Source organism: Brassica napus, unplaced genomic scaffold, assembly GCF_020379485.1.
Source record: "Brassica napus cultivar Da-Ae unplaced genomic scaffold, Da-Ae ScsIHWf_85;HRSCAF=153, whole genome shotgun sequence".
NCBI lineage: Eukaryota > Viridiplantae > Streptophyta > Magnoliopsida > Brassicales > Brassicaceae > Brassica > Brassica napus.
This window is the reverse complement of record NW_026016898.1, coordinates 1-21,143: the sequence shown is the minus strand read 5'-3', so window position 1 is coordinate 21,143 and position 21,143 is coordinate 1. Positions and strand designations below refer to the sequence as shown.

The window sequence follows — 21,143 nt, the reverse complement described above, 5'->3', positions numbered from 1 at the left end:
GAAATGGAAATAAACATTTTAAAAAATGGAAAAAGTATATTAAGATTTAAACATCTCTCTTAAAATGTACATCTATCTTAAAATGGTAATAAATTATATAAAAATGGAAATACCACATTAAAAAAAAATATAGTTTTACATCAAGAAAGTCCCTATAAAACTCATTATACCATCAACATCAACCTCACACTATCAAGGAAAGCTTCAAAGCACTCGAGCAAAAAAATGGTTCCACCATTAACTCTTGCCGTCCCAAAAACTTTTAACGACCTTGAAGGAGATTTTTTATAAGAACGAACTTTTTATTAGGTGGATTCATTGTTGGGAACCCCGCAACTTCCAAAGGGCAAACTTATTCATGGGAATTGAATTGTTTTTCATAGACTCAAAGGTATTCTTACAAATTTAAATTAATCTAATCCATAATTTTATTGTTAATATTCATACTAACTCTTTCATGATCAAACCATTACAGTTAATATCCATTCAAGCGTTTATCACGGAACACTTCTTTCCTCGCCGAATCAGGTATTAGTTCATGTTGGTTTAGTATTGTTTTTGGTTTATTAACCGGTTTAGGATGGTCCTATTGTAAATATAATTTAAGTTGATTTAGCATATATTATGCTTAAAATAACTTAAATTAAATAATAGTAATTATGCTTAAAATATAATTGTAGAGAGTTTTCAAATATAGTTTACAGAACATTATAGGTGATGAATTTAATTTATTAAATTCATTTATTACTTCAAACTAAGTTTTTTTTAAGCATACTGAGTTATAAATATCAATGATGGATTGATGAGTATAACATGAAGACAAAAATATAATTATTTGATTTTCAAGATAAGAAATTCAGATTTTATTCAGTTACTCAATATATAACATCTTAAATTATTTTTTAAAACATACACATAATTCATATATATATATATATATATATTAATCTTCCAAACTTAAACTATTATATTATATATGAATAATGTTTTTAAATAAAAATAATTTCTGATTTCAAAAAAAATAAAAACAACAAATGGTTATTTTTAAATAATGGATGTAATTTACATTATAGTATCATTTAACAAGTATTAGATACGTTTTGATATATCATTATTTTTTATTTCTAGAAAATAATAAATTGTTAAACATCAATATCATCTAGGTTAAGTATACGAACAAAACAAATTCAAACATCACAAAAAAATATTTACATAAACATTATAATACAATAATTTAATCAAAAAATACAATTCAAAAAGAGAATATCCAAAAGAATACTTATATACTTAATATTTGAAAATCAAAGATATTTTTGCTAAAATTGTACTTACCTGGCCAAGGAGATCGACCATCTTTTTACGGATCGATCGATTGTTGAGCATGTGATCGATCCAAAAATACTCTGCAGTTTAATTAAATATCTAAAACATTTATTCCAACACTCAACAGATAGTTTTGCTAAATATGATAATTAGATAGCCAACAAAATTACAAAAAAATATTTAAATAGTAAAAATATGTTAATTGAACGTGTTAAAATTTAAAATAAATTTTAATTATGACATACATCTTAAGATTTATAAAAAATATATATCATAACTTAAATATAAATAATTTAAAAACTTAAATTAGAAAAAAATAAAAATCCCGGGCGTAGCCCGGGTTAATCCCTAGTAAATAATAAATCATTCATTTACATTATCACGGCGAGTTTCACGCGCCGTCGTGGAAGGTGAGCAAGAACAAACCCATCTTCGAAGAAAGGAAAGTAATACTCCCTCCGTTTTTTTATATAAGTCGTTTTACAACTATGCACGTAGATTAAAAAAACCATCAATTTCTTATATTTTCTAAACAAAAACATCATTAATTATTTACCTAACCACAATTCAACCAATAGAAAAATAAAAAATATATTACCATTGGTCATACAACATTAATTACTAATAAATTTTACATAGAAAATTGAAAACGACATATAATTTGGAACAAAAACATTTTTCTACAACGACTTATATTAAAAAACGGAAGGAGTATAGCAGTGACACACACAACCAGTGGCGAATGACACAGAAATGGATCTGAGTTGAGAAGACAATATTGAGTGCGTCATCACGTGCGAGCAACACACGTCGCCGTCATCAGTTTTACCAATGGGACCCACCGTTTAAAGTTGAAACTTCGAAGTTCTTACAAACTGATCATGTGATTGTCTGTGCCCAAGTACTGTTACGATCCCGAGAAATCTTATCCTTTTTCTTCTTATGCGCCGTTTGACTTTAGAGTTTTGTTATGTACAATTACTGTCAAGGTCAACGCTTGTAAAAACTCAATCGGGGATATTTTCCATAGCAAAGAATATTGAGAACGGTCTTCGGAAACGGTGTCGTGATGGCTCTGATACATCCCTGTAAACGCACGTCTTCTTCATGAGATACATGCATAGAGAAATCATGGTCACACGAATAGATAGAACTTACAAGTATGCGCATTAGGCCATTAGCGCATACGATTTAGTTGTATTACAAAAAATGTAATTAGTATCAAATTTAGCCACAGCAGTATATTAAGGCAGCTATACTATATATGTTGGGTGCACATCTTTGTTCTTATCGAGTTGTGGTCTTCGTTATTGAGTCGATCTACCGGTTCTTAGGAACATTCGGCTATCTCTAAGCCATCGATAAGTTTCTTTTTTTTGTACTTTTTGACTTTTCCGATGTCTGTTTAAGTTTGACGTGTAATTTCGTGATGCGTTCATATTCGAATTTTGTTTCACTTATAGCACATTTTACAAAACTTGTTTATTTACATATATGGTCAAGTGCTATATTTTTAATCAATCAATAATCTTTGGATTACAGATAGCAAATGAGTTTCATTAGGAACATATACATGCTGTAGAGGCAAACTTATTTCATAACATCATTTTACAGCATCTACACTACACGCAAAAGTTAATGCAGCAATATTCCTTTTAATCAAAACATAAGTCTTATGTACCTTTGAATCTGTGCAGATATTAAAATCTTATTTTCTTTAACAGGTTAATGGAATAGCAAAAAAAAGAGTCATTTTGAAACATCTATAACATATAATACATTATACACTTAAGATCCACACATGTAAACTAATCGTGGACTTGACATACAGTTTTTCAGTTAAACTTAAATTTCATATTCTTAATCAACAAGCAATGGTCGGCCATGGTTTCCGACATCTCAAATTTGTTTTTACCTCGTGTTTGCAGAAGAGTTGTTAAACGATAGATACTATTGTCACTGCGCCTGGATTCACTGAGACCTCTTTCTACCTATTGTCCCATCGTGCGTTGTCTGCTGCTTTCGACTTAGCTCATACGGCTGATGGACTTTTTTCTTGATGAGCCAAAAACGCTCTTTAGTAGGTCTTTATGCAATTGGACTGAGCCAATTCGAGGGGGACGTAAGTCCCATCCCCAACAGTGTTATATAAATGACCATCCTGATTTTCTAATTACCGGTACTATACATTTATCTCCCTTCAATTTTATTTCATCATATAGATATAGATATAGATTTAATAGTAACCACTTAAATTTATCATTTGATTTTATATTATTCATTATTATAGCATTTTCATAATATAATATATTTTTATTTTACAATTTACTAATGAAAATAAGAAGCCAGCCGACACAAGCATTAACTTGAAAAAACATCCTGACACATGATGAATCGATCGTCGTCCAAATGTATCTTTTGCTTTAATTTTTAGAACAAAAAGAAACATCAGGTGGTTCTCAATTTGACAATTTAGAGTGGAAAACACTTAATTAAAATCTGTTCTGTAAAGTGAGAGGTATATTCGAAATGAAATAAATAAACACAATAACAACCCGAAAAAGAAAGGCATGAAAATAAAGAGATTTTGAAGTGACAAATTAAGGAAAAATAAAACCACTCTTTTCCAAGACCTAATTCCTTTCAGCAGTCGCCAGCTGGCATTATACTATATGACACGTGTCGTTTGTCAACAATCATCACTTTGCTGACGTGTCACCAACTTGCCATTCTCCTCTCCATAAATAGAGCTCTCAGCACCTCTCCCCCGAGCTTCAGCCTTCTCCATAACTCACCTCTCTCTCTAATTCCGTTTAAGTTTGCCATCAGAAAGTAGTAAATAAAAATAATGTCAGGTTTTGGCGGTGTTGAAAATCTAATCAACGTTCCAGATATAACAGCTTGTCTCCCTCAAGATCCTCGTGAGCCTCGCTCATTATTACCAATCACCCTCAAGGTAACACAAACACTCACTGAGTTCATGTCGTTGACGCGCTTTGACTCTGGTCTTAACTCTTACTTTTGTTTAGTTCGTTGATGTATGTTACCGAGTGAAACTCCATGGCGACTCCAGTAAGATCAAGAAGTTATTGGGACTAGAGCACAAACCGTCCGATGAGACTAGAACGACGGAGAGGACGATACTTAGTGGAGTCACCGGAATGGTGTCACCCGGCGAGTTTATGGCCGTTCTTGGACCATCAGGAAGCGGTAAATCTACGTTGCTTAACGCCGTCGCAGGGAGACTCCATGGACCAGGCCTCACCGGAAGTATACTAGCCAACGACGCTAAACCAACGAAGCAGACGTTAAAACGAACCGGGTTCGTGGCCCAGGACGATCTACTCTACCCTCACTTAACCGTACGCGAAACCCTAATTTTCGTCGCCTTGCTCCGTCTCCCTCGGAGTCTAACCAGAGAAGATAAAATAAAAGCGGCAGAGTCGGTGATATCGGAGCTAGGGCTTGAGAAATGCGAGAACACAGTCGTGGGGAACACTTTCATTAGAGGGATCTCGGGTGGTGAGAGGAAACGTGTGAGCATAGCTCACGAGGTACTCATCAACCCGAGCCTTTTGGTTCTTGACGAGCCCACGTCGGGGCTTGACGCGACGGCGGCTCTCCGGTTGGTTCAGACGCTAGCCGGGATGGCTCATGGGAAAGGGAAGACGGTGGTGACGTCTATTCACCAGCCGTCGAGCCGTGCGTTTCAGATGTTTGATACTGTGCTGCTTTTGAGTGAAGGGAGGTGTTTGTTCTACGGTAAAGGACGTGACGCCATGGCTTACTTCGACTCCGTCGGATTCTCGCCGGCGTTTCCGATGAATCCGGCTGACTTCCTTCTCGATCTTGCTAACGGTACGTACGTTCCCATTTAAGATCCCGTTTTTTTTTTTTTTTTTTGGTCGAACAGATCCCGTTTTTTTTTTTTAATTCAGCTTTTAATTAGTTAACATCATGACTTTCATGTATATAGTGTAACACTAACACGCATAATCACTTATTAACATTTATCATGATTAATTCTTTGATTTAATAGTATTATGATTAGATCAATTGACTGATGATAGGACAAAAAGAACTTTTGTATATGAAATCGTCCTTTGGAGTTTTGGGTGGTCCTATACGTGTATGTAATACGTATATGGTTCCTTGATTCCGCAACCATGCATAAATACTCATGTGAGGAGGTTTAGATATTTCATATTTGTATTGAAAAATACTACTGTGAAAATAGCAGCTCGACCCCAAAACAAGAGAGTAATAAATGCCATATATATTGTCGTCATCGCCGCCGTACGATGAGAACTATACAAGTCTAAGCTACGATGTTTTTTTTTCTCGTTGACTCTTACGTGATGGCTTTATACTAATATACTTGGTAATTTATTTGAAGCTTAAACAAAACGCTAGTCTACTAGTACATTAGTCTAGCGTTACATTAGTAATAAATGATATTAGTAGTAATATTACTTACATTTACATACCCTATTCTTTTATGGTAAAGGGAACTTATGTAGCATATTTTTCTAATAATTGTTTATTCTAAAGTTTATACTAATTGTTAAAGTAGAGTCGATAATGGAAGGGTGGCTTTTTGATGTTATGGGAAATTGGGATACGTGGTTGTCTTTCTTTTTCTCTTTTCGTGTATGCCACAGATTTTTGGGTTTCAACTTTGGCATATTATATCATCTGAATAAATGTTATTCCTTACTTTTATATAAAAACCTTATCGTATTACACATTTACACTACTAAAACGGTGCTTTTTCTTTATTTTTTTTCGGGAACATGCTTTATTTAAGAAACGAACCACCACGATTGTGTTTTATAAGATGACGTAATGGTTTTAAACCCTTTGGCATATTATATCATCTGAACATCTTATGAGTTTTATAAGATGACGTAATGGTTTTAAACCCTTGCTATTGTGTTTTTTTCGCACATATTAAAAATTATTTTAAATTATGGTTTACCATCTATTCATACAGTATTTTATACGCGTTTTCTGTTTTCCCAATAATTTGTATTGTATTCTCTTTTTCTTCTCAAGATCATCATTAACTTCAGTCTTTTAATATGAGCTTTTAGTTTTTCTTAGATTTTAACTAAGAAAAATTAAAAACTGTTTTTTAAATAAAAGATATAAGAATCGTCTCTTACTGAAAAATGTAAATATATATATATATATATATATATATATATATATATATCAAATCATAAATTAAGAATTTTGACTAATAAACCGAGGTTAATTATGTTCTAAAACAACTAATAAAGTTTCCTTATTGTTCAATGTTCAGTGTTTCAATCGAAGTAGACTTCTCACTCTCTTTAATTTTCTGTGGTTTTTGAAGCGCATGGTTTTGAATTGTCTGCAGTTCCTTGTTTCCAATACATCCTTGATTTAGGAAACTTTTACTTTAATGGTTAACCGCCTAAAAGGACCCAATCACACTCTCGCATCTATCCCTGGTTTTCAGTTTCCCTCTCTCGGTACTCATCGAAGCATTAAATACAAGTTCCTTGGGAATTGGAAATTCTTATTCTTAACTCCCTTTTAGGGCAACCCCAACGGGATTTTTTACACCGGCCGGTTTCGGATATTAAAAAATAAAAAAGTTGGAAACAGTGAAAACAAAGAAACCATCGGTTGCTAGTTCTAAACTTCAACAAAAAAAAAAGCTTAGAGCATCTCCAACCCTACTCTATTTTTTACTCTAAAATAAAGTTTAGAGTAAAAAATACTCCAATGGTACTCTATTTCTCACTCTATAATAGAGTAAAAAATAAGTTTACTCCAAATATAGAGTAATTTGTGTTTTTTTTGTTCATCACTCTATTTTCTACTCTAAAATAGAGTATCATTGGAGCAAACTCAAACTCTATTATAGAGTTACTCTATTTTAGAGTAAAAAATAGAGTAAGCCCATTGGAGATGGTCTTAGGACACTCTTCTTACCGGTGTTACTTTGGTCTGTACTGATTTTTAGTTTAAAACTTAGTAATTTTTATCTAATTTATATACAACTTATTAATTAAGATACCTTTGGAAAGACACTCACCGATAATCATACTCTTACAATATTTTTTTTGAGTCTTATCGTGATTACAAGAGTTTGTCATGACTATGTAGTTTACATTTTCTTTCAAATAGAAAAATGAAAATGAAATCACAAGTCTTTTTTATCAAAAAAAAGAAAAGAAATCACAAGTCTTTAATGTAAGGAACCACATCCATGTATCGCGTTATTACTCCGTCCGTTTCAGTTAATTTATCGTTATAAAGTAAAATTTGTGTTTTAAAATAAATAGTATTGTTTTATAATTTTAATGCAAAATCTATTAATTTTATATTATAATCTATTTTTTATTGGTTGCAATATGGTTATAAACTGTATTAGTATTGATACTTTTATTTAATAAATATATAAAATTAAATAATTTTTTAATAGAAGTTTAAAACAATAATTAACATGAAACAAAAGGAGTATATTCTAATTTGTCTTTGCTTTATCCAAAACAAGTTAAGAAGTACCAACAAATAGTACGAATGTTTTGACGTTGCAAGGCATATCAAAAATGTAGACCGAACCTAGGTTCGTTTAATAATTCAGCAATTGATACTCGTGACAATTATTCACACATGGTCCATATATATATAGCGAGCTAGCTAGGGACATGCGTCACACATACACACGAATGATTGCTACATTGGAGTTAATGACTAACTGTGTAACCCAAGGCCAAACAAACTAACTGTGTAACCCAAGACCAAACAAAAACACATAAGGCTGTATTGGTCTTCGGCATTGACTTTTCATTTCTGTCTGGTGTTATTAATGATGACAAACATGAAACATATGTACGTACATCTGTATGTCTATATATATATATATGCACGCACATGATATGTCTAAATACTCTGGTGACGCCATAGGTAGGGTAAGAACACAATAATAATAAGGGATAAAAATGGCACATATAGAAATAGTTTGTGGCGCACGATGGCATATTATTTAGATCTAATACTAAATAATATGCCATCGTGCAGTAATTTCGAGCATAAGGTTAGTGGAGACAAAAGAAATTAATTTTGGTGGGCAGTAATTTCTTTTGTCTCCACTAACCCTTATGCTCGACATTCAAACGTTCTTTGTATTGTATCTTCGTGAAAAGTTCCATTTATTTGACTAACCGTCCACGTGATCATTCGATCTATTTCATCTATATATGCATATATATATATATATGTGTGTGTGCGCGTGTGTGTTTTGCATGTATGTGATTTTGCATGGCTGGAAAGTTTTTTTTTTTGAACTCATGGTTGGAAAGTTGATAGTCAAGCATTTCCAATGTAATATTTCATTTTTTTTCTTTAAAATTGAGTAAAAATAAAAATGAAATAAAAATGCTTGAACTCTACTCCATTTTTCATTTCATATATAATGGAGTGATGAACTAACAAAAAATAAATTATTTTATTTATGAAATAAATTTTATTATGGAATGAGATTTGGAGTTGGGTTGGAGAAATCTTTATTCTATTTTCACTTTTACTCTATTTTGGAGAAGAAAATGGAGTATAATTGGAGATGTCCTAAAAATATCGTTTGACCAGTTATTCGCTACTAAAAGCATTTGTTATATTTTCATCAGAAAATGTTAGATATTGGTTTCTACGTCAAAATACAACAAGAAACTCCACTTGCCCGAACTTATTGATCAATTTGAAAGAAAATAACAACATAAATTAAATTTTCAGCTCCAACATCATTTCTTTTTCAAAAGCTGGCTGTGACATTTGATGATTACACTTGTTGAGTAACTAGCTTGAATATGCATTGTTCATTTATTATTGACTTTCCCTGACTTTTCTTCCCCAAAATTCAATTTTATATTTCTGATAATCCTGTTGATAAGTAAAAAAAGTAAGCTTAACACGTGTTAGGGCATCTCCAACCCTACTCTATTTTCAACTCCAAACATCATTATGGAGTAAAATCTTCTCCAACCCCACTCCATTTTGGAGTTAAAAATGGAGTAATGGCTAGGGTTACTCCATTTATGGAGTAATCTTACCCATTACTCCATTTTGGAGTTGAACTTTTTTTATTTATAAAATGATCCTTTGAATCTTTAATGTTTCTATTTTTTACTTAAATAATATTTAAAATGATACAATAACATGAAATTGCAGAAGATGAAAATGAGCGTGAACTTGATGCACCAATTGAACTTGAAAGAGAAGCTCCACCTCCAGATATTGAAATTGCAGAAGATGAAAATGTCCGATTTCAAAATTTTCTTGCTCGATTTAGGAATATCAACAATAAAGAAGCTCATTTTTCATTACGAAATGCATTAGTTGATCATTTGTGGGAAAAATATTTTAATGCTCATTGTTGAACCTATATATATGTTGTCTTTTTTAATGATTTCTTGTACTTTTTAATAATAAATATTTAATTCAAATAATTTATATTTTAATTATTATCGTAAACATAAAATAATTGGGGTTAATAGGTAAATTTTTATAAGTATAAGATTTTATTTGCAATTATTAATAAAATAAAAATGAAATTATTTAAGAAATATTATTTTTGGAGTAGAAAATGGAGTAATACATTGGAGTAAAACCTTACTCCATTTTGGTGTTGCACCATTTTGGAGTAAAAAATGGGGTAATACATTGGAGATGCTCTTAGGAACTAAAACCTATTCGGCTTATTTTGTAGTATAAGCTTATCGGTCGTTTTTTTTTTTGAAAAAAGCTTATCGTATTAAAAGTTAAATTCAAGTACTATGTTTACTTGATTTTCAAGTTTTTCCATTTCTTAAAAATGGAATCAATGAAGTAGGTAACATTAAGAAGTAAGATCACCGTAGTGGCCACCTTATGCTTTTCTTGGGTGGAGTCTTCGGCCTCTCCACCTTGGTTGGGTCAGCTTTTCTGCAAATCCGACCTCCATTACTTATAAATGAGTCAATTTATTAATTTATAAAGATATTTACTTTAGTTAGATTAATAAACAAATGGGTCCAACATAGTTTCAAAACCTGTTTAAATATATTTGTTTGGTCGGTCAAAGAAGACGATTGGTTGAATCGCACTTCACCTCTATTCGGTTCAATGCCACATTGAATTGTCTTCTCCTTTTCATGTTTAGGTATTTAACTAATTATTCCATCGGCCAATTAACTTTCCCCTATTTGAATGATAATAACTTGAGCAGTCCAATTTCATTAATTTATAGTTTAAGAGATAAAAGTTAGACATTGATTGGTTGATTAATTAATTAACCACCCTGAATCTTTTGAATTACCAATTTATTAAATATCCGACTATAGCGAATCAGATATTTGCTATGCATTAGTGGTTAGACAGGAAACTATTCAGAAATATTGATTATTATACGCGATTTATCTAAAGCTGGTTGGGATTTTATAACTTGCATGTGCAGGTGTTTGTCAGATTGACGCTGCAACGGAACGGGAAAAACCAAACGTGAGACAAACCTTGGCAGTTGCCTACGATACATTGCTAGCCCCAAACGTTAAAACCTACATAGACGCGACACCTTCACGAGAGAACGTGCGTTTTCTGAAAACGGAGACAAACGTTCGTGGAATAATGTCTGGCTTCACAACATGGTTTAGCCAGCTTTGCATTCTCCTCCACAGGCTCATAAAAGAACGACGCCATGAATCCTTCGACGCACTTCGCGTTTTCCAAGTCGTCGCGGCTTCACTACTGGCGGGTCTCATGTGGTGGCATTCCGATTTTCGAGACGTACATGTAAGTATATAAAACATTATTAACCCAATATAACAACGAAAACAAACATTGTTGTTTAGTTTTGGCGTTTTTCTTAACGATAATGTTGTTATTACAGGACCGACTAGGACTACTCTTCTTCATATCCATTTTCTGGGGGGTACTTCCGTCATTTAACGCGGTTTTCACGTTTCCACAAGAGCGAGCAATTTTCACTCGAGAACGTGCGTCTGGTATGTACACACTCTCGTCTTACTTCATGGCTCACGTCATCGGATCACTCTCCATGGAACTGGTTCTTCCGGCAGCGTTCTTGACACTAACTTACTGGATGGTCGGTCTACGCCCAGGGCTAGTCCCTTTCCTCCTCACACTTTCTGTATTATTGCTATACGTTTTAGCTTCCCAGGGACTCGGACTTGCCTTAGGTGCAGCGATCATGGATGCTAAGAAAGCGTCCACGATCGTGACGGTGACCATGCTAGCGTTTGTTCTAACCGGCGGTTTCTACGTGAACAAAGTGCCATCTGGAATGGTGTGGATGAAATATGTTTCCACGACGTTTTATTGTTACCGTCTAATGATCGCAGTCCAGTATGGAAATGGTGAAGAGATATTGGGGATGTTTGGATGCGAATTAAAGAGAACGGAAGGAGCGGCTAGGACTGATGGGTGCCGATTTATGGAGGAGGAAGTGGTCGGAGATATTGAACTGTGGACCAGCGTTACCGTTTTGTTTTTCATGTTTGTTGGTTATAGAATGTTAGCGTACTTGGCTTTAAGGCGTATTAAACTTTAAAATAAGCTGAGAGGAAAAAAGTTAAATAAACAAATGACTAGGGGGTTTAGTTTGTTCGATTTTCGGGTGTTTTTGTTTTGTTTTTAAATGTGAAACTAAAATGACAAAAAGGCTTTTAGTTGATTATAATGAAATGTATATTTCCATCTACTACATTTCACTGGTTGTGTGTATATATATATCAAATGATAAATGTTTCTTATGGCTAAGTACAGCGAAGAAGCTGCAAAGAAAGCTCTCACACATGACCAAATAGCCAAGATATCCAGTACGTTTTCTTTTCTTTTCATACTTGTCCAATACTTGTAACTTAGAAAGCTTTTAATTGATAAATGCACAAGAAGAATTTTAGCCTCTCACAAGATACTTACCGATGTTTTATTTTTCTTGCTATATTTTATCTCATATGATATTATTTTGGGGGTGTTGCAGAGAACAACCAGGTGTGTGATTCAAGTTGTGCCTAGCCACCAGACCTACCAGTTGCACAAACCTGTTGGTGGTGGTTTCAAGTTGACCTAAGTTTGACTTTGTGTATCCAACTTCTGCTGAACTTAATCCGGTGTTTTACAGAGAGTAGTAGCTTCTTGTTATACTGCTCTGGCTTTGGGAACTAGTATCTAACTAAAATAATGTCGTGAGTTGTTGAGCATCCAGTTGATTCAATAATTGTTCTAAGATAAGTTTTATTTTCTATCTAGTTCATGTTTCATAAAAGATATAGCAAGAACTGATAATAATCAAAAATCAAATCTGTATCAGCAAGATATCTTGTGAAATGGGCAACAAAAATGTATTGATTCTGTACTCTCTTAATTATACTCACCAAAAAATAACTATAAGCGAATCAACATTGTTGTGTTCTGTATTCAGTTAAGAAATGTACTCTTGACTCTGTCAGGCTTTTATGGCATCCAAAAGTTAAGCCACCCTGTGTATTGTAAATATACTACTCCTTGGTTTACTCATATATCTTCTTTCTTTTCAGTATTGTTGGAAGTATGGAGATAAAACCGATGAGGAAAAGCACTGACAACGTCTTGAAATCATACAGATCCTTCACCGATTTGAGATCTCCAATAGCAAGGCCAGCCTGCAATACAAACACCAAATATTGAAGCTCTACTTAGATACAACAACAGGAGAGCTAAGGAGAGTTGGAGAAGGAGCAAAAGAGCTTTACCCTGACGGTTATATAAGCTGCGGGAATGAGACCGACCAATGTCGCCAAAAAGAAGACATGAAAAGGTACATCAACTATCGGAGACGCCAAATTGATGAACAGATTTGGCAGTGTTGGTGTTATCCTCAGAAACAACATATAGTTCAGAAGCTTATCTCTACGCTTACCAATCTGACAAACACACAAGCAATCATCAAAACCACCCACCAAATGAAAAATTCTTTATTGATTAAGCAAAAGAAGAGTTCTACCTCAGCCTGAAAGAATCTTAATTTGTCAGGCCATAGCCAAGTGATCAACGGCCTGCCGATCAACTTAGAGAGAAAGAAACAACAAGTAGCTCCAGCTGTTGCGTTGAAAACAACCAAGATAACACCTTTGATAACCCCGAAGAGAGCTCCAGCTAGAAGCGACATGAAGATAGTCCCTGGAATCATGAACGTCTGCATGAAAATGTAGGTGGCACAGTACCCTAAAACGAACTGCGCCGGGTACTCATTCGCGTAGTTTGCTAGATTGTCTCTGAAACCAAAACAAGATTACAACTTTCAAGATACCCTTAATCAAGTCTTGACATTGACACTATCAAGAACCTCAACATTAATCAAAACATCGATTATCCTATAACAAAGTCTGAGTCTTTACCACTTCTGAAACCAAAACAAGATTAAAACTTTATCAATACCCTTCTCAAGTTTTGACATTGACACTATCAAGAAGCTCAGAATTGATCAAAATATTGATTATCATATTAACAAAGTTTGAGTCTTTATCAGTTTACTTGAGCGAGCGGAGATCAGAGATGCTTCTTGGGAGCTTGAGCTTGCCGAATTCAGCAGCAGGCATGGTGATGTAGATGCAGAAGAGACCAGAGGAGAAGACGAGGAAGACGCCGAGAGAGACCGCGAGTTCCCATCGGCTGAGAGGGAACCGATCGAGCTTAGATCGTTTTCCAGATGGCGAATCGTCGTCGTCTGAGATCGCTCCGAGCTCTTCGTCTCTGATTAGGTTCCGTGTCGGAGCCATCACCGAATGCAACATCGGAAGTTTAACCGCGGGCTTAATCCATTGCAACGATTCGATTTTGTGGATTCAGATTTAGAAAGAAATCAATCAGCTTTTTTTTTTTTTTGGTTCTTCAGGTTAACGTAGACGAATGATCTTGAGACCTTCTCTATGATTCAGAGGGTCCTGACTAGTCCAAGATCTAAACCTCTGGATCTGTAAGAGGGTAAGGGGGTAAAATGATAAATAACCATTTCACTCTCCTATTCTAACCTTCTTCCATTTTTCACCAAACAAATTCATACTTACTCAGATCAACCCCCTCCCAAGTAGCAGAAGAAACAAGACTAACATTGAAAAAACTCCCAAATCCATATATGTTCTTAAAATTCAGGCCTCGAAAATTATTTGTTGCGAACCAATCAAACTACAAATGTAATTTTTTTTTCAGGCTATTATTTTTTTTTTCTAAACAAAAGCCCCGTAATTTATGAATTCTACATAAAAACCCCTCAATCTAAAGTTATCACGGTGAGATCACCGTGGATGAGTTTTCGCCGGTGATCTCTGAGACGAACTCCGAATAACAAGAATTTTCTTCAATACCCTCATCAACACCATCACGTTCGTACTCATCTTCATCTTTGTTGACGGTCTCTTCTTCGTTAACTTCATACCGCACCCCACGGCGGAACTCTCGTCGGGAAACAAAGACGATCTCTTATCTCCGCCGAGATCGATCCTAAGACTCTGGCTTCTCGGCGGCGGCGGCGGCGGTTCTTCGTTGAGTTCTTCCCACAACATATCCATTTTCTCCTCTGCATTAACGTTCCAAAGACTTCTCGTTTCCACACAAGAGAAGCTCTTCCTCTGACCGTCATCATCGTATCTTCCAATGATTAATCTCCCGTCGTCATATCTCCGGCGGGTTTTCTCCGGCGAGTGTTTCCACAATGGAGGTGAATCGGAGCCGGAAGTTTGGGAAGAATCTTGGGAAGCAAGCAATGGAAAACTAAATTCTTCCGAAGACTCACTGTTCAGAGCCATTCTCTAGGATCAAGAAAAGGGCAGAAGAGAGGAACAAGACAAGAAGACACACAGTTTGTGTGTTTGTTGGTGATGTTGGATTCGTTGCTCTGTTTTTTTTTGTCTTTTTTTTGTTTTTGTTTTTGTAGTTCAAGTGCTACAACAAGTCAACGGTAAGTTTCCAGTTTAAACGATTTTAACTCTCCATAGGCAACTGTATTTTCCAGTTTAGGTAGTGTATATGTATAGTCATCAATTCCCAGTAGTCATTCCAAATCGGATTACATATACATAAATGTGAAAACTTGAAAGTTTTTTTGTACACTGATTTATCATCTAATTACAAATTATAAAAAAATATTATATAAACCCCTTTACAACTGACAATTAGATTTCTTATGAAGATTCACATCTAACAATTTTATTATCACCATTTTGAGCTGTTTAATGAAAATCCACGTCTTACATCTAACGGTTTTATTTTCACCATTTTAAACTGTTTAATATATTTTTTTTCTTTATTAATTTGACACCATTTTTATAGGGCTCGAAATCCAGTATTTCTGATCTAATTAATTGCACTATGTTCACATTTTCACATTTCATAACAATCTAAGTTCCATTCATCTTAGTCAATTTTTCTCTATTCCATTTATTCCTTTTTCTAATTTACCAGTTACAGCTTAAAGTGATGATTAACTCTCTAAGTTATGAAACGTATAAAAAGAGTTACGAGAGTGACTTAACGCAGTTTCAATTTGACATCTCATCAACCAGCGGAGTGATTGATTGAGGATTGAGGAATAGATGACTATAAAACGTTGGCTCTATCTATTATCAACAACGTTATAACTCCACCTCACCAAGTTAGTCTTTCTTCAACAATTGACTAAACATGTGCTTTATAACTATCAGAGTCTCTATCTTCTTTTTTTCAAATGGTATTCACCAACCAAGGAAAAAATACTGTAGAAGACTAAATAAAATCAAACATAAGAGATGCAAATCTTGAATTGAAAACTTTCAGTATATGCTTGTAAGAAAACCAGTTTAGGCAAAACCGAGAATTGTTTATACAATCTTAAGAGGTCACAAAAGGGTTTATGCGTGGGATGCCCTACGTTTGATGAGCTTACAACATACTTACCTAGAAGAACATGATCTGGACTGAGATCTCGTCCTCTTTGCTCCTTTTTACTTTTCTCGATATTCTTGAACCAATCTGCATTTGTTAGGACAGAAGAACCTTGGTCCATGTTGTTGGTAGATTGAGACAAGGGGCAAAAAGTTGAGGCTTTGTGGCTTGCAGTTGTTAGAGTAGGCTAGAAAACAAGTTAATAACGCTTTTATGGTGACCGCAGAGACTCTTGACGTCTTAAGTGGAATGTCTTCTGATTCAAATCCATCCTTATCGGTATGCTTGCTTATACGCAATTAATGGTAATTTACCGGTGAACCTACAATAACATAGCCATAACAATCGGTTGCAAACTCTCAGAAACCGCATATGGATACAGACACTTGGTATTAAGATTATATGTACACAAGATATGGCGATCATGAATAGTTATGTTCCTACAATTCTAGCTAGTAGTGTTACATCTATATTCATTATGTATATCATCGTTCCTAATAGCCGTAAATGAAATAAAGTAGCGCACCCTCGACCATGTCCTTTGTTATATGGAGAAGAAAAGTGCCTGAAAGTATTTTAACAAAACCACGTGAGACAATTTGAATACCATTTTGCCGATCCCAGTCCTGTTTAAAACCCACAAAAGGCAGTGATTTGATTCATGTACCAAAGCAACAATCTACATACAACGAGATATGTACAATTTGAGGCGGACGGATACCTTAAACATGATAACACTGGCCAATATAGTTAGTGATGTGAACATTACATAGTATATATATGACACCATAGATGTATTGAATGTATCAAGAGCCTGCAAACGCAAAGCAGAAACCGCAATTGGTTTAGTTATCAAGAAAACATCTTACTACAAAACGACTATCTCATTTAAGTAACACTTGTTTAAGTAGTTCAACTGGTTTGTCACACCGGTAAGTATGACCAATGTGAATACCTAAGTTTGAGGATAAAATAACTGATTCGTTCCTGAAAATGTCAGCTTTAGTGTTATTCCAAGTGCTTTTACACTCATTACCTGCCTGCATGTTTGAAAATGTTGATCTTGATTTTGTTTTCTTAAGAAAAAAGGATTTACAGACTTGAAACATCCAAAACTACATACAGATAATGATCCCTCAAGCGAACAAATACCGATATAAGCCATTACATGTCTGGCCATATTGGGGAGAAAAAACGGATGATATTAAACACAGCAGCACAATTGATCAGGCTCGCATAACACATGAATGCTGCAACAAACTAGAGCTATAAAAAATTAAAAATCATGAGATGGTTCATGTTACGATCACCCATACAATAGAGCATCAGAGTCTCATTCAAACAATGAACCTGGTTCTGTTGCAAGATTCCAAACTTCAAGCACAGAATCAATTTCTTGTTCTTGAGGGGCATGTAGGACGATTGTGGTGGAACCCACAACACATAACGCACAGACAACAACTCCAAAGATGTGTAGTTTCTCCCTTAATATATGAGCTAAGACAGCACTGTGATCCAACGCAAAAAAAAAAATGTATAAGAAACAGCAAAACAGGTGAAGAGTGAGACATGAGTAGATTATCTTGCCTGATAATGATACTGAGTGCGCCTAACAAGTATAGCCGGTGCAAATGCATAAGCAGCGAAATTGACAATCTCACCAAGTAACACTGGAAGTAGCAGAAAACAAAAGAGTAAAGGGCTCGCTTGTTGTCATGCAGATCCACCAAAGAGGCTCGTAAAGATAAGAGCATATTTCCGGCGCCGCCATTCTTTTTTCTCTTAGTTAGAAACAAAATATTTACAATTTTGATTTATTCTATTTTAATACTATACCTAAATATATAAGCTTTTTCTTCTTTATATAGCATTATGTATAAGCTTGTAACAAAGGTTCGGTCTACATCGGATAAATTGCAGTCCACAACACACGCACACAAATAGCAAAACTAAAAAAAAAAAGAGTATGGTTTGGTATTAACTTCATTTGCTGTAATTTGGTTTGATGTCAAGTTTATGTGATTTACTCTGGCAAAATGTCTGAATGCTACATAAACGCTCTTAGCAGAAAAAAATTCGCCGTTTTTGATGAGTTAGCGATTAAATGTCGTGAATTACAAAGCTTATAACTTTTCAAAAAGTTAGTACTCTAATTTTGAAATTGTTTAAGCAGCACATCATTTTCCAAACTTAAAGCTAATGTTAGACACATATTGAGCAAGGTCTTAAAGGCCTGGCTCGGTATTTGGTATTTCAGGTTAACAGAATTACATGCATTTCCTGGGCTCCCGCTCTTGCTATTCAGATATATCCATAAATTTGTTTGGGTCCAGACATAATAGTCCGAGGGGAAAATGACAAGTATATGTAAATTTAATTTTCAACATTTGGCTTTACTTTTTTTTTTTTGGGTATGTAAACTGTATAGATGTGGTTGTATCTATGAGCTATATATAATGCACTTGAAGAATATATACAACTACTAACTTGTGTAGAATATGATGTACACGCATACGCTTGAGTGCCAGCAATATTTTTCTTTTGTATCTGTTGTGGTATTGTCAATGTTAGGTGAACATGAAATAGACAAAACATGTCATGTTGCCTAGTTTGTTCATAAGAATATTTAAGGTTTATTATTTAATACTATTGCATATTTCAGTGTATTTGACGTCTTTTCAATGAGAAGAGTACTAATAATATTTTTGATAACCAATTACCTACATCATGCAAAATAGTCCAAGTAGTCAACTCTTTTTCATGTATTATACGATTGTCAGAAAGATTCACTTTAATTTGGAAATTATTTCAGAAGTTGAATCTTTCTTTTATCAAAGTCACAGGCACAATAGTTTTTGACGGCAAAAAAAAATATATTTCAAATAGATAATCGGTAACAAAAACAATAAAAACTAAAAGAAAGGGTGAGATAGATAACCCAAGGTTATTAGATTTATCACTTTAAACATTCTTTTTGGTTATAAAGGTTTGCATATTTGCACAACAGTACTGTATTGATGAGTTTCACAAGAAAATTAAACATAGAGTACACTAATGGAAGCCCATGGCTCCCGACTTCAAGGCAGGTGCATCTGGTGGCGGTGAAGGTAAAACGGTTAACGCTAATACTCCACTAATGGCCGCTGCGATTGCTCCGACCACAAATACCGGTAGGTTTCCACCACCGAAGAGGGTGTCAAAATATCCTCCTCCAAGTGATACTATCATTTGTGTATCACAATTGCCAAATTTAAAACTCCTATCGAAAGTCCTGTAAACAAAACAAAAAGAAACACACACTTTAAAAGTCAAATTTAAAATTATGTTATAATGGGAAACTATTTTTATTTATGATAATACTGGATGAAATGAAACATACGAATTAGTAAAAAAATCTCACCCAACAAATGCTATGGATAAACTTATCGATATTGTCCACATGAGTTTTTGAAAAAGTAACAAAGGAAAGATTTAATCCTTTCTTCTTGACAAAAATAGAAAAAGTTAACTCTTATTGATAATTTAACTGGAAACAAATATCTCTCACTCATTAATATATTCAAATCAAACGTTTGAATTTATTACATGGTAATTTGATTGGTCCCAAATTGTCAGACGATAAGATTTCTAAATTAACAGGAGAAGATAATAGATTTTATAAGTAAATTAAATTACAACAAAAGTTACCTTGGCCGGCGCCGGAGCTATTTGAAAATATGGAGGCTAGTGCAAATGGAATACTGAAAGTAATCTGCCAAAAAATAATTTAGTTTAATACATTTAGCTAAAAATATAAAAATGTAATAAAACTCATATGAAGACAAAGAATGAAAATACTCACAGCTAATGGAATACCAAGAACAGCAAAGAGACTCAACGCTCCAGCTCTCACTCCAGACGACGGTCCGGCAAAATCACCGGCAGTTTTCCGGTGACCCTCCGCCTGTTTCGAAATTAGAACCGTCATGGCCAAGCCTATGGCAAGGATAAAGTTGACAACCCCAAAGCCGTTTAGCTCCTCCACTTTCCGACCAATCCACTCAACACCAAGTGACATAAACAAAAGAACTATCGATTGAAGCATCAATCCCAATGCACCAGCGTGTACTCCTCTGTTGTATAGTTTCAACATTCTATCGTTCCTACTGAATCTCCACCGTACACTTCACGACCCATCCAGTCAGTATCCAAACAAAAGAAACGGGAACCATGCGATCCAGTTTAGGGCCGTCGTGACAATAAGTAGCATCCACATGGGACGTTGCATGACTTTAAAAGCTCCAAGGATTTCTCCAAAGAACGGAACACTCGATGTCTTCTCGTCGCCGGAGTTTACCGCCGGAGACCAATTGTTGTCTTTAACGTACCAGAGAGACGAGACGGTGACGATAATGAGGAGTGTGATGGACAAGAAGAAACACGACTTGAGATTCGCGCAGTAGATATGCAAGCTTTGGTCATTGCGAACGGGAACATCTTGTGGAGGTTAGTGTAAGAACATGCCACGTAAGAATTTAGTATTATATTTCCAAATTATACTTTCATACGAGATGCATTCATTCATTGTAAATTTTTTTGAAATGAGTAAAATTAATATCATTAAAAAACAAACCTGCGGCGTATCCCACAAACGTTTCCAACCGCCATAAAGAAGGAGAGAAAAACCGTTTGCGACTCGGTTCTTTTAGCGTCTCCGGCGGAATAGGTCGGCGAGGAAAGAAAGGCAAGGTCCTTGGAGGGGTGTATGCCGTTGTTAGGCGACGTCGAGGATCCCAAAAACCCGAAGCGCGAAGATCCCGATGGCTCGGACGACGGCGACCCGGGTTTCTGCTCGAGTTTGTCTCCATTTTGTGGCCGATGATCCGCGGCGTATCCGATCAAAAACGGCGGCG

At 34.8% G+C, this 21,143-nt stretch overlaps 4 protein-coding genes and 1 pseudogene across 4 annotated transcripts; 1 reads left to right on the top strand and 4 right to left on the bottom strand.

Annotated features, from left to right (window-relative positions):
• The first annotated feature begins 3,943 nt into the window (after positions 1 to 3,943).
• On the top strand, positions 3,944 to 12,052 carry LOC106432295 (ABC transporter G family member 25). The gene is made up of 4 exons (XM_048775408.1): positions 3,944 to 4,279; positions 4,353 to 5,181; positions 10,790 to 11,124; positions 11,222 to 12,052. The coding sequence occupies exons 1-4, from the start codon at positions 4,172 to 4,174 to the stop codon at positions 11,900 to 11,902; spliced, it is 1,953 nt and encodes a 650-aa protein (XP_048631365.1). The 5' UTR covers positions 3,944 to 4,171; the 3' UTR covers positions 11,903 to 12,052.
• A 569-nt stretch (positions 12,053 to 12,621) lies between these two features.
• On the bottom strand, positions 12,622 to 14,173 carry LOC125606340 (uncharacterized membrane protein At4g09580-like). Its single transcript, XM_048775409.1, has 4 exons — positions 13,867 to 14,173; positions 13,337 to 13,607; positions 13,086 to 13,256; positions 12,622 to 12,995 (listed from the first exon to the last, which is right to left on the bottom strand). Exons 1-4 carry the CDS (start codon positions 14,124 to 14,126, stop codon positions 12,864 to 12,866), a joined length of 834 nt encoding a protein of 277 aa, XP_048631366.1. The 5' UTR covers positions 14,127 to 14,173; the 3' UTR covers positions 12,622 to 12,863.
• A 292-nt stretch (positions 14,174 to 14,465) lies between these two features.
• On the bottom strand, positions 14,466 to 16,762 carry LOC106432292. Its single transcript, XM_048775410.1, has one exon. It carries the CDS (start codon positions 15,135 to 15,137, stop codon positions 14,628 to 14,630), a length of 510 nt encoding a protein of 169 aa, XP_048631367.1. The 5' UTR covers positions 15,138 to 16,762; the 3' UTR covers positions 14,466 to 14,627.
• LOC106432281 lies at positions 16,463 to 18,022 on the bottom strand (annotated as a pseudogene).
• Positions 18,023 to 19,103: 1,081 nt separating this feature from the next.
• LOC106432297 (sucrose transport protein SUC1) lies at positions 19,104 to 21,098 on the bottom strand. The gene is given in 7 exon segments (XM_048775413.1): positions 19,104 to 19,484; positions 19,487 to 19,522; positions 19,939 to 20,002; positions 20,093 to 20,400; positions 20,403 to 20,439; positions 20,441 to 20,739; positions 20,864 to 21,098. Coding segments are annotated over 7 exon segments (1,161 nt in total). The 3' UTR covers positions 19,104 to 19,302.
• Between the last annotated feature and the right edge of the window lie 45 nt (positions 21,099 to 21,143).

Coding starts and splice junctions, on each gene's coding strand:
- LOC106432292 (XM_048775410.1), bottom strand. CDS start 15,137: ATGGCTCTGAACAGTGAGTCTTCGGAAGAATTTAGTTTTCCATTGCTT.
- LOC125606340 (XM_048775409.1), bottom strand. CDS start 14,126: ATGTTGCATTCGGTGATGGCTCCGACACGGAACCTAATCAGAGACGAA. Junction 13,257..13,336: donor TAAGATTCTTTCAGGCTGAG/GTAGAACTCTTC, acceptor TGTGTTTGTCAG/ATTGGTAAGCGTAGAGATAA. Junction 12,996..13,085: donor CAGCTTATATAACCGTCAGG/GTAAAGCTCTTT, acceptor TTTGTATTGCAG/GCTGGCCTTGCTATTGGAGA.
- LOC106432295 (XM_048775408.1), top strand. CDS start 4,172: ATGTCAGGTTTTGGCGGTGTTGAAAATCTAATCAACGTTCCAGATATA. Junction 5,182..10,789: donor CCTTCTCGATCTTGCTAACG/GTACGTACGTTC, acceptor TTGCATGTGCAG/GTGTTTGTCAGATTGACGCT. Junction 11,125..11,221: donor CCGATTTTCGAGACGTACAT/GTAAGTATATAA, acceptor TTGTTATTACAG/GACCGACTAGGACTACTCTT.